At 35.1% G+C, this 16767-nt stretch overlaps 2 protein-coding genes across 2 annotated transcripts in view; one reads left to right on the top strand and one right to left on the bottom strand.

Annotated features, from left to right (window-relative positions):
- The first annotated feature begins 9002 nt into the window (after positions 1-9002).
- On the top strand, positions 9003-10694 carry ddit4 (DNA-damage-inducible transcript 4). Its single transcript, XM_058794698.1, has 3 exons — positions 9003-9166; positions 9746-9944; positions 10043-10694. The coding sequence occupies exons 2-3, from the start codon at positions 9764-9766 to the stop codon at positions 10528-10530; spliced, it is 669 nt and encodes a 222-aa protein (XP_058650681.1). The 5' UTR covers positions 9003-9166; positions 9746-9763; the 3' UTR covers positions 10531-10694.
- Positions 10695-12123: 1429 nt separating this feature from the next.
- Positions 12124-16767, bottom strand: part of dnajb12b (DnaJ heat shock protein family (Hsp40) member B12b) — a 17183-nt gene continuing 12539 nt past the window's right edge. The window contains exons 8-9 of the mRNA XM_058794021.1: positions 14048-14192; positions 12124-12977 (exon numbers count right to left, since the gene is read on the bottom strand). Coding sequence (XP_058650004.1) covers positions 14071-14192 — 122 coding nt within the window. The 3' untranslated portion in view covers positions 12124-12977; positions 14048-14070. The remainder of the gene's footprint in view (positions 12978-14047; positions 14193-16767) is intronic.

The following is a 16767-nucleotide window of genomic DNA, read 5'->3' as shown; positions in this document are numbered from 1 at the left end:
GTTCATCACATAAAATGAGATTACTGCTTTTATGTGGAAATAAGAATAAAAGTGAAAGTTCGTGTTAAAACTTGAGTTGGATAGGGAAAGCAATGCAATGTGAGCCTTGTGTAAACATTGCTTTGAGTTCCTGCAGATGCTTGATGAACCACTGAACGTCAGTAGATGTTTATCAGCCTTTATTGAAGCAGGCAGCAGAGATGTTTCTGAATGAAAGTACTGAACATTCTGTTCTGTTCTAGCTGAGATGTTGATTGTCCACTTCTGTATTCAACAAAAGGATATTTCTAACTCTACCGCTGGGTCCTAATGCCGGAAACAAAGGGTGGAGCTCATGAAAAATGTATTTCACAGCAAAAAGAAAGAAATTATATTTTGCATGAAATGGGAATGGAAAAAAATTTGGAAAAATTTGAAATTTATGACTACTAAGATTTATAATGAAAACTGATTTTAGATTTTTTTATTCCTTTAGTACAACAAAAGCAGTGATGTATATGTGTGTATATATATATATATATATACTAATATGTACTAATATATAATAATATGTTTAATTTACATTCACTTCTATGAACTTATTAAATAATTTTCCTAAATTTACATTGTGTGTGTGTGTGTGTAGTAGTATGTATATATATTGTAGTATTTATTTAGTATTTAATATAAATACAATTATATATATATATATATATAATTACATAGTTTGTATTTAGTATAAATTAATTAATTAGTATTGATATAAATACATTTTAAATAATATATGTGAAATGGGTTTTAGAAGATAATCCTTATGGTTTTTCAAATAGGCTTCTTTTTTATGCAAAATATTGCTTTTGTTGTTGTGACATGAGTTGAACATGTTTTTACAGTTTTTTATGCATATATTCAGATTTGCATATTGCACAAACATTGCTCTTTTCTCAGTAGAATAACAGACTGAGTTCTGTTGTTGATTTCATGGCAAGATTTGGGTCATTTGCTTAATGCCCATAAAATATATGATCCTCAGTACTGCGAGATGTAAATGAAGTGGGAGGGTATGTTTTGTTCCTGGACGGGGAACACGTGTCTCTGTGTTTCTGCGGTTCCTCCTACACTCAGAGAGAACTGTTTGTCCTCCTCTGCTGAAGTACATCTGTGAAGTTTGGCTTCCGTCCAACAAACCTCCATTGCATTATATGCGTAGGAATGTGTGCATGAACTTAAATAAAAGTCCAGCTAGTGAAACTTCAGTCAGTCTCTGAGAGAGAGCTTCACGTAATAGATTTCTTGAGCTTTCGAAACTTTATTTGCTTTGGTTTCTTAATTCTTTGTCCTGAAGAAACGGTTTATTATTCACAGATAAAGTGGTCAAAGGTTTTCATTCAAATTGACAAACAGCTTTAAGTTTTAACCAGGAAACCTTCCAGCTATTATTGCAGCATTTCATAGAAGTCATAAGGATCATTATATGGCTGTAAATGAGCTTTACTCAACATGTTTTTGATCCAAAGCAACTTGGTGTTGCAATTTTAGTCCCCCTCCAGTTCACCATGTTTTAGGATTAAACTCGCAACCTAGTTATAGATAAATACTGAGGAGTATTTTTGCCAAAGCTTTTCCCCAAAGTAACCACATTTCTATAATACTGTGTATGAGCAATAATGATTGAACAAACACTACTTATGACACTATTTGTGTGTCTGCTACATGGAAATATATAAACCTATGGACGTAAAGTCAGAATCACGAGGCGTAAAGTCAGAATTGGGAGATATAAAGTCAGAATCACGAGGCGTAAAGTCAGAATAACAAGTAAATTCAGAATTACGAGATATAAAGTCAGAATAACAAGAAGTAAATTGAGATATAAAGTCAGAATAACAAGAAGTAAATTCAGAATTGAGATATAAAGTCAGAATAACAAGAAGTAAATTCAGAATTAGATATAAAGTCAGAATAACAAGAAGTAAATTCAGAATTGCGAGATATAAAGTCAGAATAACAAGAAGTAAATTCAGAATTGCGAGATATAAAGTCAGAATAACAAGAAGTAAATTCAGAATCACGAGATGTAAAGTCAGAATTGCGAGATATAAAGTCAGAATAACAAGAAGTAAATTGAGATATAAAGTCAGAATAACAAGAAGTAAATTCAGAATTGCGAGATATAAAGTCAGAATAACAAGAAGTAAATTCAGAATTGCGAGATATAAAGTCAGAATAACAAGAAGTAAATTCAGAATTACGAGATATAAAGTCAGAATTACGAGATATAAAGTCAGAATTTCGAGATATAAAGTCAGAATAACAAGAAGTAAATTCAGAATTGCGAGATATAAAGTCAGAATTGCGAGATATAAAGTCAGAATAACAAGAAGTAAATTGAGATATAAAGTCAGAATAACAAGAAGTAAATTCAGAATTACGAGATATAAAGTCAGAATCACGAGGCGTAAAGTCAGAATTGCGAGATATAAAGTCAGAATCACGAGGCGTAAAGTCAGAATTGCGAGATATAAAGTCAGAATAACAAGAAGTAAATTCAGAATTACGAGATATAAAGTCAGAATAACAAGAAGTAAATTGAGATATAAAGTCAGAATAACAAGAAGTAAATTCAGAATTGAGATATAAAGTCAGAATAACAAGAAGTAAATTCAGAATTACGAGATATAAAGTCAGAATTACGAGATATAAAGTCAGAATTTCGAGATATAAAGTCAGAATAACAAGAAGTAAATTCAGAATTGCGAGATATAAAGTCAGAATTGCGAGATATAAAGTCAGAATAACAAGAAGTAAATTGAGATATAAAGTCAGAATAACAAGTAAATTCAGAATTACGAGATATAAAGTCAGAATCACGAGGCGTAAAGTCAGAATTGCGAGATATAAAGTCAGAATCACGAGGCGTAAAGTCAGAATTGCGAGATATAAAGTCAGAATAACAAGAAGTAAAGTCAGAATTGCGAGATATAAAGTCAGAATCACGAGGCGTAAAGTCAGAATTGCGAGATATAAAGTCAGAATCACGAGGCGTAAAGTCAGAATTGAGATATAAAGTCAGAATAACAAGAAGTAAATTCAGAATTGCGAGATATAAAGTCAGAATTACGAGATATAAAGTCAGAATAACAAGAAGTAAATTCAGAATTATAGATATAAAGTCAGAATAACAAGAAGTAAATTCAGAATTGCGAGATATAAAGTCAGAATTACGAGATATAAAGTCAGAATAACAAGAAGTAAATTCAGAATTGCGAGATATAAAGTCAGAATAACAAGAAGTAAATTCAGAATTGCAAGATATAAAGTCAGAATCACAAGATGTAAAGTCAGAATCACGAGATGTAAAGTCAGAATAACAAAAAGTAAATTCAGAATTACGAGATATAAAGTCAGAATCACAAGATATAAAGTCAGAATAACAAGAAGTAAATTCAGAATTACGAGATATAAAGTCAGAATAACAAGAAGTAAATTCAGAATTACGAGATATAAAGTCAGAATAACAAGAAGTAAATTCAGAATCACGAGGCGTAACGTCAGAATCACGAGATATAAAGTCAGAATCACAAGATGTAAAGTCAGAATCACGAGGCGTAAAGTCAGAATCACGAGATATAAAGTCAGAATCACAAGATGTAAAGTCAGAATTGCGAGATATAAAGTCAGAATAACAAGAAGTAAATTCAGAATTACGAGATATAAAGTCAGAATAACAAGAAGTAAATTCAGAATTGCGAGATATAAAGTCAGAATAACAAGAAGTAAATTCAGAATCACGAGGCGTAAAGTCAGAATCACGAGATGTAAAGTCAGAATCACGAGGCGAAAGTCAGAATCAAGAGATATAAAGTCAGAATAACAAGAAGTAAATTCAGAATCACGAGGCGTAAGTCAGAATCACGAGATGTAAAGTCAGAATCACAAGGCGTAAAGTCAGAATCACGAGATATAAAGTCAGAATAACAAGAAGTAAATTCAGAATTGCGAGATATAAAGTCAGAATAACAAGAAGTAAATTCAGAATCACGAGGCGAAAGTCAGAATCACGAGATATAAAGTCAGAATCACAAGATGTAAAGTCAGAATCACGAGATGTAAAGTCAGAATAACAAGAAGTAAATTCAGAATCACGAGGCGTAAAGTCAGAATCACGAGATGTAAAGTCAGAATCACGAGGCGAAAGTCAGAATCACGAGATATAAAGTCAGAATAACAAGAAGTAAATTCAGAATTGCGAGATATAAAGTCAGAATAACAAGAAGTAAATTCAGAATTGCGAGATATAAAGTCAGAATAACAAGAAGTAAATTCAGAATCACGAGGCGTAAAGTCAGAATCACGAGATGTAAAGTCAGAATCACGAGGCGTAAAGTCAGAATCAAGAGATATAAAGTCAGAATAACAAGAAGTAAATTCAGAATCACGAGGCGTAAAGTCAGAATCACGAGATGTAAAGTCAGAATCACGAGGCGTAAAGTCAGAATCACGAGATATAAAGTCAGAATAACAAGAAGTAAATTCAGAATTGCGAGATATAAAGTCAGAATAACAAGAAGTAAATTCAGAATTGCGAGATATAAAGTCAGAATAACAAGAAGTAAATTCAGAATCACGAGGCGAAAGTCAGAATCACAAGATGTAAAGTCAGAATCACGAGATATAAAGTCAGAATCACAAGATGTAAAGTCAGAATCACGAGGCGTAAAGTCAGAATCACGAGATATAAAGTCAGAATCACAAGATGTAAAGTCAGAATTGCGAGATATAAAGTCAGAATAACAAGAAGTAAATTCAGAATTACGAGATATAAAGTCAGAATAACAAGAAGTAAATTCAGAATTGCGAGATATAAAGTCAGAATAACAAGAAGTAAATTCAGAATCACAAGGCGTAAAGTCAGAATCACGAGATGTAAAGTCAGAATCACGAGGCGTAAAGTCAGAATCAAGAGATATAAAGTCAGAATAACAAGAAGTAAATTCAGAATCACGAAGCGTAAAGTCAGAATCACGAGATGTAAAGTCAGAATCACAAGGCGTAAAGTCAGAATCACGAGATATAAAGTCAGAATAACAAGAAGTAAATTCAGAATTGCGAGATATAAAGTCAGAATAACAAGAAGTAAATTCAGAATTGCGAGATATAAAGTCAGAATAACAAGAAGTAAATTCAGAATCACGAGGCGAAAGTCAGAATCACGAGATATAAAGTCAGAATCACAAGATGTAAAGTCAGAATCACGAGATGTAAAGTCAGAATAACAAGAAGTAAATTCAGAATCACGAGGCGTAAAGTCAGAATCACGAGATGTAAAGTCAGAATCACGAGGCGTAAAGTCAGAATCACGAGATATAAAGTCAGAATAACAAGAAGTAAATTCAGAATTGCGAGATATAAAGTCAGAATAACAAGAAGTAAATTCAGAATTGCGAGATATAAAGTCAGAATAACAAGAAGTAAATTCAGAATCACGAGGCGTAAAGTCAGAATCACGAGATGTAAAGTCAGAATCACGAGGCGTAAAGTCAGAATCAAGAGATATAAAGTCAGAATAACAAGAAGTAAATTCAGAATCACGAGGCGTAAAGTCAGAATCACGAGATGTAAAGTCAGAATCACGAGGCGTAAAGTCAGAATCACGAGATATAAAGTCAGAATAACAAGAAGTAAATTCAGAATTGCGAGATATAAAGTCAGAATAACAAGAAGTAAATTCAGAATTGCGAGATATAAAGTCAGAATAACAAGAAGTAAATTCAGAATCACGAGGCGTAAAGTCAGAATCACGAGATATAAAGTCAGAATCACAAGATGTAAAGTCAGAATCACGAGATGTAAAGTCAGAATAACAAGAAGTAAATTCAGAATTACGAGATATAAAGTCAGAATAACAAGAAGTAAATTCAGAATCGAGATATAAAGTCAGAATAACAAGAAGTAAATTCAGAATTGCGAGATATAAAGTCAGAATAACAAGAAGTAAATTCAGAATTGCGAGATATAAAGTCAGAATAACAAGAAGTAAATTCAGAATCACGAGGCGTAAAGTCAGAATCACGAGATATAAAGTCAGAATCACAAGATGTAAAGTCAGAATCACGAGATGTAAAGTCAGAATAACAAGAAGTAAATTCAGAATCACGAGGCGTAAAGTCAGAATCACGAGATGTAAAGTCAGAATCACGAGGCGTAAAGTCAGAATCACAAGATATAAAGTCAGAATAACAAGAAGTAAAGTCAGAATCACAAGATATAAAGTCAGAATAACAAGAAGTAAATTCAGAATTGCGAGATATAAAGTCAGAATAACAAGAAGTAAATTCAGAATTGCGAGATATAAAGTCAGAATAACAAGAAGTAAATTCAGAATCACGAGGCGTAAAGTCAGAATCACGAGATGTAAAGTCAGAATCACGAGGCGTAAAGTCAGAATCACGAGATATAAAGTCAGAATAACAAGAAGTAAATTCAGAATTGCGAGATATAAAGTCAGAATAACAAGAAGTAAATTCAGAATTGCGAGATATAAAGTCAGAATAACAAGAAGTAAATTCAGAATCACGAGGCGTAAAGTCAGAATCACGAGATATAAAGTCAGAATCACAAGATGTAAAGTCAGAATCACGAGATGTAAAGTCAGAATAACAAGAAGTAAATTCAGAATTACGAGATATAAAGTCAGAATCACGAGATATAAAGTCAGAATCACGAGATATAAAGTCAGAATAACAAGAAGTAAATTCAGAATTACGAGATATAAAGTCAGAATAACAAGAAGTAAATTCAGAATCACGAGGCGTAAAGTCAGAATCACGAGGCGTAAAGTCAGAATTGTGAGATGTTGTAAATAAGAAATAAAGGTAAATAAATCATGTATTTACTGGTGACTGTAATTTAATGCTCAGAAAAATCATCTGCTGTGATAATACATGCTAAAATTGCATCCTTCTTTAGAACTGAGGTGTTTTTTTCATTCACTAAGCGTCTTTAAGGCACATTTGGCAGAGGTCAGATCTTCAGTTGTCGTCAAGCCCAGTTCTGCTGAGGTGTGAAGAAACAGCCGTTCTTTCTAAAAGCACCACATAAACGTGCGCTATAGTCTACCACTCATTTAACGCAGGAAAACTCTTCTGACAGACATTCTGAGGCCCATTAATGTTTGTGTGTTCACGCGGCTGAACTGAATCAAATGCATTATATGCAAAAGCTGCAGCAGGATTTGAGGGAAAACACACCCTTGGCTAGTAAACAGAAGACAGGAATGTGCCTGTCCGTGTGGGACGGTCTCTGCTGACCAGCAACAGGCCTCGTTCTAAACTAGGAAACTTTTAACCCTTCATGAACCTCCCCCGACTGCAGCGATGCACACTTTACTGCACGGCCAAATCCAGCCACTTTAGCGCAAAGACAAAGTTTTAATCAAATTACATCTTGCTTTATTATGAACTCTTTCTAGTGAAGACTAGTTTTTAAGTTTGATGGAGCTTTCTAATGTACCAAAGTGTGTTAGTTTCAGGGATTTCATGTGAAAACTCCCAACAAATTCAGACCACTTTTAGTACTTTAAGTTTGGTTAAAATGTGAAAACAGGGTTAATGTGTTCTTAGACTTTTTAAATTATTATTTCAGATTAAAAAAACACTAAGGAAAGTGTATATTTATCTCTTTTACACTATAAAAAAGCATTACTGTTATATTTAACCCATAAAATTCAGTTTTCTTGGTACAGTGTATGTAGGTCGAGACATTAAATTATTTTTTGATTTGAATAAAACTAGTTGTTTTAGATGTTTCCATTTTTGTTTTTTAGTGCAACTATTCACCATTTAGTAAAGTGTTCACCATCAAAAGTACAAACGTGAAAACTCCCCAAAAATTCAGACCCCTGAATGTGAACTTTTGGTGCTTTTAGTTTGGTTTTGTTTTAAAGAGTGTTATTAAAATCAATATTTTACACTAAAATATTTGGAAAAGTCTACATTTTAGGTCTTATAAACAATAAAAAGTGTTAACTTAACTATTTCTACTTTATTTACAATAATATGCAAATCTGTTTAGGTCTTTGAATAAAACCAGTTGTTTTAGAGGTTTTGAGTTACCGTTTTTGTATTATTATTGTAACTAGTCACCATTTCACATCAGAAGTACAAATGTGAAAATTCAGACCCCTTTAAAGTGAACTTTTGGTGTTTTTACTTGGGTTTAGTTTTAAAGAGTGTTCAAGTGTGTTATTAAGACTTTTTAAAACAATACTTTAGATTCAAATATAAGGAAAATTCTACATTGTAGGTCTTATAAACTATATTAAAAAAGTGTTAACTATTTCTAATTTATTTAACCTATAAAACTTAGTTTTGTTGGTATAAATAAGTGCATTTAGGTCTTTGAATAAAGCCAGTTCATTTAGATGCCAGCATTTTGTTTTTTTTCAGTGTAACTAGTCACAGCATTTTCAATAGTTTGGCAATGTGACACATACATTTTTAAAAGTACAGTTATGAGGTCATAAAAGTTGCATGAAGAACAGCAAAAGTTGTGTACAATGAAGCATATGTCAGCTTTCCAAAAGTATCTCATGCCACAAACCTATATTAAATCCAGCAGGCATGAATTATTGGATAAGGAAACATTTGACTGCATGGATCTCAGTGTGTTTATTTAGTAAAGTCATCAGTCATCGTGTGGCTCCAGCACGTAGGCTACTCAGTGAAAACGCATAGAGTCAGTATTTCACAATTCTGTTTTGATTCGAGATGCAAATCACTAAATCGTCCAATCAAACCACAAACAAATGTGAGATATGCCACTGCATGTCCAGAGCTAAAGACAAAAGGTGATGTGAGAAATGCACCTCCTTCTCAGCACACAATAGCCACACTCTCATTGACCAGCTCTGCTTCTTGTTACCAGGCGAACTTGGGACGCGAAAGACGTGACATAGACGCCGATTGGCTGGAAACTCGCAGGGGCGTGGCCAGCGCCAGCGGGTATATAAGCAGGCGCAGAGAGGGTTACGTCAGTGTTTGCAGGACTGACTGCAGATACTAACAGCTGCTGCACTTACTCCGCTTTACACGGCTTTGTTGGTCGCTTGTCTTTGTTACGCACTATTTAATCTGCGGGAAACTAGCGACAATTCATCACACCTGAGGATCTACAGTACAGAATATCGGTGAGTGTCTTATTTGATGATTTTCAGTGCTGTTTTTATTGTCTTTATTGAAACCTTGGAGTACAATGCAAGACAAAAGTATGCTGCATTTCTGATCATCACCATTTGCTGCAATATTAATGACATCAGCACTGCAAAATGAGTCAAATAACTGGCTGATGCATGTTTTTAGTTTCCAGAACAATTATGCAAGCATTTTTAGTGACTTTACATTGTTTTCAGAAAAAAAACCCCCTCAATATTTAGTGAGTTTATGCTTATTAAAACAACAGAAACCTGTTAATGGGGCCAAAAAAAAAAAAAAAAAACTTGATTCAAAAGGAAAATTTTTCTCACTCTATTGGCAGACTCTTGTCTTGTTCTATGCATCAAGTAGTTTTCCAATACAAAAGAATAAACTTAATACATTTTTCAGAATGCAAGACTTTATCTGTAGTCACTTTGCTTGTAAATGCATCTTGATTTAAGAATTTTTACACATTTGTACTTAACCCAAAAATAAAAATTTTTTGTCAATGCACCAGCTGCTCTTGTGTCTCATGCATGAAGAATAACACCAAATCTTCTTATCTTTTACAGTCATTCTAAGACGCAACAATGCACGAGGAGCTGATTTCCAGCCTTTCATCTGAAGACACCAGTCTCCCATCCACACCAACATCTGACGCTCCATCCAAACGCTTGTCCTGGAGCAAACTGATGCAGAAACTGCACAGCAGCCAAAGCCTGGACTCCGATTCAGACATTCACAGCAGCACAGACGATGCATCAGATGCAGGTAAACATGCACTTCTTGCACAAGTTTCCATGCATACCTTTTCCAACTTGTGTTTTAAGTTCTCGAGTCTAATGCATGCTTGCATTCGTCTCCCGCAGGTTCCATATCCCTAGCCGATCTGTCCGAATCAGACTTATTTTTTGACCCGACCGAAGAGGCATTGTGTAAAGAAGTGGTGCAGCTCATCGCACTTAACCTGACCGACGCCAAAGACGGCGTCTTGCACTGTTCCAAGCTGCTGATTCCCGAGAAACTCCTGGAGCACATCGGCCAGGAGCTGGTGCATCTGTCGGTCAGCGAGCCCTGTGGCCTTCGCGGTGCCCTTGTTGACCTTTGCGTGGAGCAGGATGGCAGCTGTGAAGCTGTGGCAGAAATCTCAGTTGACCCATATCTAGTACCCACCTTCCAGCTCACACTTGTGCTGAGGCTCGACTCCCAGGGCTTTTGGCCAAAAATCCAGGGGCTTTTCGCTGGCAGATCGCCTTCGTCTCCGGTTGCTAGACGTGCACTTAAACTGAGCACTGGATTTAGAGTTATTAAAAGAAAACTATACTGCTCTGAAGAGCTTTTGATTGAAGAATGCTGATCCTGACTGATCGTACATGTCATGAACTTTTACTAGGTTTTAAAATGAAGCGCTTTGGTCTCATGAGAGGCCTGATCGTTGTATGACTGTTTAAAGCAGTGAATTACCAACTTGCAAGGCATTTGTAATGCAGATGTAGGGTATATTTAAAAAAAAAAGAAAAAGACTTTGTAATACAGTTCGGTCTGTTTCTGTTGCACTTTTGCTGACGTTCTAGTGAAGCAGGAGTTTTCGGGCTGCTGTTGAAATGTTTACCTCAGGTTTATGGAAACCAAATGTGGCAGCTATTTTCCATGTAACAAACTTGATGCTTTTCTGTTATTCAAGTGCCGGATTGTTCAAAGATATGTGTGTGGATGCAGTTATTGTTCCCTTAGATCAAATGGAAGAGGTGCTTTTAATTTTTTAAACAATCATATGCATATTCCATGCATCTTATTTATTTGATATTCAAATACAATGGGTTCTGTTTTTATTTGTACTTGAACGAAATGCAGAAAATAAATTATCTTTTTAAAGAAACTATCAGTGTGGTGTTTTTACTTTGCTGCATTAGGCCAATGACCGCAATTGTACATCTACATTATATATTAGACATTCAACAGATGTTTTTATCTAAAGCAACTTGAGTTGCATTAATGGCGACACATGCATTATCAATTTATGCATTCTCTGGGAATCAGGAAGAGGAGAAATTTTATTATTTACTTTACAGTATTTTAATTGCAGCTCCATGCAGACTTTTTTTTTTTTTTCTAAGTCTTCAACATGCTTTAATTACTTAATTCATGTGATTTGATTCACTGACGAAGTACTTTAGTTTTGCTCAATATATTTATGTGCTATCCAAATACAATTTTAAAGAAATATGCTATTTTACAGCATATTGCATTATAAAGATAATGCATTAATTATGCTTTGTAATGCACCTTCTGATGCATAGTATGATCTCACAAATATCTATTCATTGTTACACCTTTAGACAGTATCATGCATTAAAACACATGACAATCAACCAACTTCAGAAGGAATCTAACAAATATAATGCATTTTGATTCCATCAGTGTCTCAGCAATGGATGCTCTAAATGGGTGCCGTCAGAACGAGAGTCCAAACAGCTGGAGAAGACAAAAGCTGAAACAAATCCAGCGTTAAGACATTTTTAATGCTTTTTAATCTTAATGATGGATTTGTTTCAGCTTTTGTCTTCTCCAGATGTTAACTGATGGACTGGAGTGGTGTGGATTATTGTGATGTTTTTATCAGCTGTCTGGATTCTGACGGCACCCATTCACTGCAGAGCATCCATTGCTGAGACATTCAAATATGATGAAGAAACAAACTCATCCTAACCTCGGATGACCTGAGAGTGTTCATAATAGTTCATTATTAGTCCATATTTGGGTCAACTATTCCTTTAAGTGAAGAGCATGTCTTTCTCTCAGCTGTTTTTATCAATATTCCACACACCGGTTTTCCTTTTCTCCAGACGGGTGACTGCGAACGTGCAGAAACACAGGACGTCAGCTGATGCCACACTGAGCTGAATCATGTGTCTAGAACACTCATGCAAACTCACACACCCACTCGGTGGACAGTGGCACGTACAATCTTTATTTGTATTCAGAGAGAAATAATTGCAGTGTAGTCGCTGTCAGCGATGAAATAGTTCCACTAAAGTCATGTAGAAAATAAAACTTCATATGAAATAAATATTCCTATTCAATCCTTCAATAAATATCACCTGTGTACAGCAGCCGTAGTTACTCCTAACACGCAGAACAGTTAAAGTCAGACGCATACGCAATAATTTAATCAGTAGGATCCCTGCATAGATAAATCTCAAACATACAAATATAAATCATTAAAAAGACATGATTTCGATCTAAACAAACTCAAATAAATATATGCAGATATTGTCGTTGGATCTCCAGTCTGTTTCATAATGCAGAACCAGATTGTTGATTCCTGCCAGAGCTGAAAATGAGGCTGAATTTAGAGAAACATCACCATGAACTTTAATCCAGGCCAGAACATTCAGACAGCGAGGAAACGTCCTTCATCCACAGGAGTCGAAAACACCAGCTCCGATTTCACACACATACACACACACACACACACACACACACACACACACACACACACACACACACACACACACACACACACACACACACACACACAATCCTTAGTATGCATGTACACACGCACACACACACACACAAACACATTTGCTCACGTACATGGTCCTTAGCATGCATGCATGTACACACACACACACACACACACACACACACACACACACACACACACCTTCAGCCCTCAGCAAGTCTTTCTAGTCAAGTTCAGTAGTTGCTGCAATGCTCAGCCCTGTTTTTCGAACAAATGTATTTACAATCCGTATGGCGTTCTTCCATATTCCAGACTGGAGAGATTGTTTTTGGAACCTGTGCAGAAAACAAATATTGATATATTAATAATATTTATTTGAAGAAAAATGAATAACCTATTGTTTAATTAATTGTTTGTGATGAAAATGCAACATTTCACAATGCACAAAACACCAAGCAGACGTTCAAAAATGATACTTTTGCTCAAAGCTGAAGTGTGTAACTTCTGCAGCACAAACACTGACCCACTTTTCCAAGCAGTGGTTTGGGAAGAATTGTTCTCATTCGTTCCCTCCTTTGGGATTCACAAAGCACTGAACCAAACCAACCAGTACTTATAAATATATATATATATATATATATATATATATATATATATATATATATATATATGCATAATTAGTAACATATCATATATACATTATATATAAAAATAAAGATTATATATAATATAAATATAAAAATTATATTATATATAACATTATAACAGACATTTCTAAAATTCTGTTTTCACTTTGTCATTATGAGGTACAGAGTGTAGATTAATGAGAAAAAAAATAATTTAAACAATTGTAGTATGAGGCTGCAACATAACAAAATTGGAAAAAAGTAAAGGGGGTCTGAATACTTTCTGAATGCACTGTAGTGTACACACACACACACATATATATATGTATATATATACCCCCCCCCAAAAAAAATATTTCCAAAAATATTCAAATTTTTTTCCAGGTGACTTTCTTTTTCAGTTTATTACTAAACCTTAATAAATATATATTGTTTTTACAGTTATTCATATTTATTGAATATGTTTATTGTTGATGGAAGTCAAAAATCAATTTCCTGATTTTTTACTTATTGTTCCTACTTATTTTCCGCTCTACTGCAAAGAAAATATAAACAGTTTTCACACACTCAGTTTGGCATTGGTTGAAAAAACTAAAAGAAAAAAAAACCCAGTGTTGTTGTTGTGTCAGGCGGCTTCAATAATCTTCACTGATTATCTACCGCATGTTAGTGTTCTGTTTGATTCCCAGGGAACGCATGAACTGAAAGCAAAGTCGTGTGAATGTGAGTGAAGCAGGACTCAGAGGTCAGGTGAAGGTGTGGACGGATGCGGCGCTCACCAGGTAGTGCAGGGATGCTTCATCTATCCGTGTAAAGATGCCTGAACCTCAGACAGCCGAGAGCAGCTCGGGGTTCCCATCCGCTGAGCCCGCTGGTACAGATCACTGTCCCCGAAATACCGCGCACGGTACAGCAGACCCTCCTCTGAAACACACACACACACAGGTGAGGTTTTCACAAAAATGAGTTCATTAAGCCCTCGTCTAGCGATCCCAATGCTCTAAATAGCAATTAAACATCTAAAAGTATCTTTATCTGTATGTTTTCTGAGAAGAGTACTCTCATCTGAAGCGCTCGATCCTGATACACACACACACAGATTTACAGCAGTATTCACACAAACATAATCTGTTACGTCTTAAGTGAACGTTTGGGATGTGTAATATTATATTAGATCCGTCTGTCTCAATGTTAATCAAACAATAAAAGAAAAGAGGGAATCACTCGCTGCTCTTGATTGAACTGCTTTTGTAGTTTTAATAATCAACTTATTTTTAATGAACACACTTGAGTGATTTTTACATTTTACTATTTTTTTTTACTTGAATGCTTATGTTTAGATGTAAAATGAAAAAAGTAGGTAATACACTTGTTTCTTTCTTATATTTGTTTATTTTTTTGCATCGGTTCTTATTCATAACAACAAAGATAAAACAACAATAGCTATATTGTGATTATTAATCTAGAAAAGAAGTGGGAGAAAAGATGTAATGCTGCTGGGTGATTTTGCTTTGAAACCTTCAGAAAATTTTGAATCAGTTTTTCTCTAAATTGACTTTGCTGATTTTAATCATACATCATTTTGAAGGTCTTTTAATAGAGAATGTAAAAATAAAATTTTTTTTTTTTTGAAAATGTAACTCATTTTGCCAGCACGTGTCACAAATGGGCATAAATTAGCAAATCATGACAGAATTTAAAAGGATACGTCAAAAGTCGACTCAGATGATGAAATGCTGGGAATAAACATGAGTGAATCATCCAGTGAAATGGGTGTAAACTTCCCTCAAATATCTCCAGAACTCAAGCTGATTCATCGAACGTGAGACGAATGACATTAAAGGAAGTGAGAAAGCAGCCAGTTCTGACCGGCTCTCTGTGAACGAATCAGCTTCAGTTCACAAACACAGAAGTGAGTCATGAGAGAGACTCACCTGATTCTGCTTTAAACTGGCATTTAGTCTGGAATCATCTGGCTGAACTCGCGCAGTTATGATTACACAATTACTACAAGCTCTTAAAGGCACAGTCCACCCAACAACATCAGTTCTGTCATCATTTACTCACCCTCATGCTCCAAACCTGTATGATTCACTTTAGTGAATGTTTGTTTCCCTTTCAAAAAGTTTGGGTCAGCAAGATTTTTCCTTTTTTTAAGTAAATAAATACTTTCAAGGACACATTATATTGCTCAAAAGTACCAGTAAAGACATTTATAATATTGCAAAAGATTTCTATTTCAAATAAATGCTGTTCTTTTGAACTTTCTATTCATCTGTGAATCCTGTAAAATAAAATGCATCACGGTTTCCACAAAAATATTGTGCAGCACAACTGTTTTCAACATTGATAATAATCAGAAATGTTTGTTGAGCAGCAAATCAGCATATTAGAATGATTTCTGATGATCATGTGACACTGAAGACTGGAGTAATGATGCTGAAAACACAGCTGCATCACAGAAATAAATTATATTTTAAAAGATATTTAAACAGAACACAGCTGTTTTAAATTATAATAATATTTCAGATTTTTACTGTATTTTTGATCAAATAAATGCAGCCCTGGTGAGCAGATGAGACTCTTTAAAAAACATTTAAAAAAATCTTACCTACCCACAAAAAATATATATAAGAGCAAAAACTGCTGTCATGATGTGAAAAAACTTGCATGAACATGGTGAATATTTGAGACCTCAAGTGGACTTAAACTCATAATGATTTCAGTTTGGGTTGGTTTGTTCTTCACATGACCAATCATATTACTTCAGAAGAACTGACATTTTTTTTCCATTTTTGGACCTTGACAGTGTGTGTGTGTGTGTGTGAGAGAGAGAGAGAGTATGTGAGAGAGTGAGTGAGTGAGTGTGCGCGTTTTTGTGACAAATGAGGACATAAATTTGTATAATGACATTACACCATGTCCCCATTTTTCAAAAGGCTTATGAATCATACAGCGTGAGTTTTTTTGAGAAAGTAAAAATGCCTGTAGTCTCCTGTAAGGGGTAGGTTTAGGTGTAGGGTTGGTGTAGGGCAATAGCACATACAGTAAGTACAGTATAAAAACCATTACGCCTATGGAGAGTCCCCACTTTTCACAAAAACGAACATGTGTGTGAGAGTGAGTGAGTGGGTGAGTGTGTGTGTGTGTGTGTGTGTGTGTGAGTGAGTGAGTGGGTGAGTGTGTGTGTGTGTGTGTGTGTGTGTGTGAGTGAGAGAGTGAGTGAGTGAGTGGGTGAGGGTGTGTGTGTGTGTGTGTGTGTGAGTGTGTGAGTGAGTGAGTGAGTGAGTGAGTGTGTGAGTGGGAGTGAGTGAGTAAGTGAGTGTGTGTGTGAGTGAGAGTGAGTGAGTAAGTGAGTGTGTGAGTGAGTGTGTGAGTGGGAGTGAGTAAGTAAGTGTGTGAGAGAGTGCGTGCGTGTGTGTGTGTGTTCATGTGTGCGTGAGTGTGCACGTGCGTGCATGAGTGCCTGCGTGCGTGTGTGCATGCGTGCGTGAGAGTG

This window comes from Onychostoma macrolepis, chromosome 12 (genome assembly GCF_012432095.1).
Source record: "Onychostoma macrolepis isolate SWU-2019 chromosome 12, ASM1243209v1, whole genome shotgun sequence".
Taxonomy (NCBI): Eukaryota; Metazoa; Chordata; class Actinopteri; order Cypriniformes; family Cyprinidae; genus Onychostoma; species Onychostoma macrolepis.
This window is presented reverse-complemented; position numbering and strand designations above follow the sequence as displayed.

Coding starts and splice junctions, on each gene's coding strand:
- ddit4 (XM_058794698.1), top strand. CDS start 9,764: ATGCACGAGGAGCTGATTTCCAGCCTTTCATCTGAAGACACCAGTCTC. Junction 9,945..10,042: donor AGACGATGCATCAGATGCAG/GTAAACATGCAC, acceptor CGTCTCCCGCAG/GTTCCATATCCCTAGCCGAT.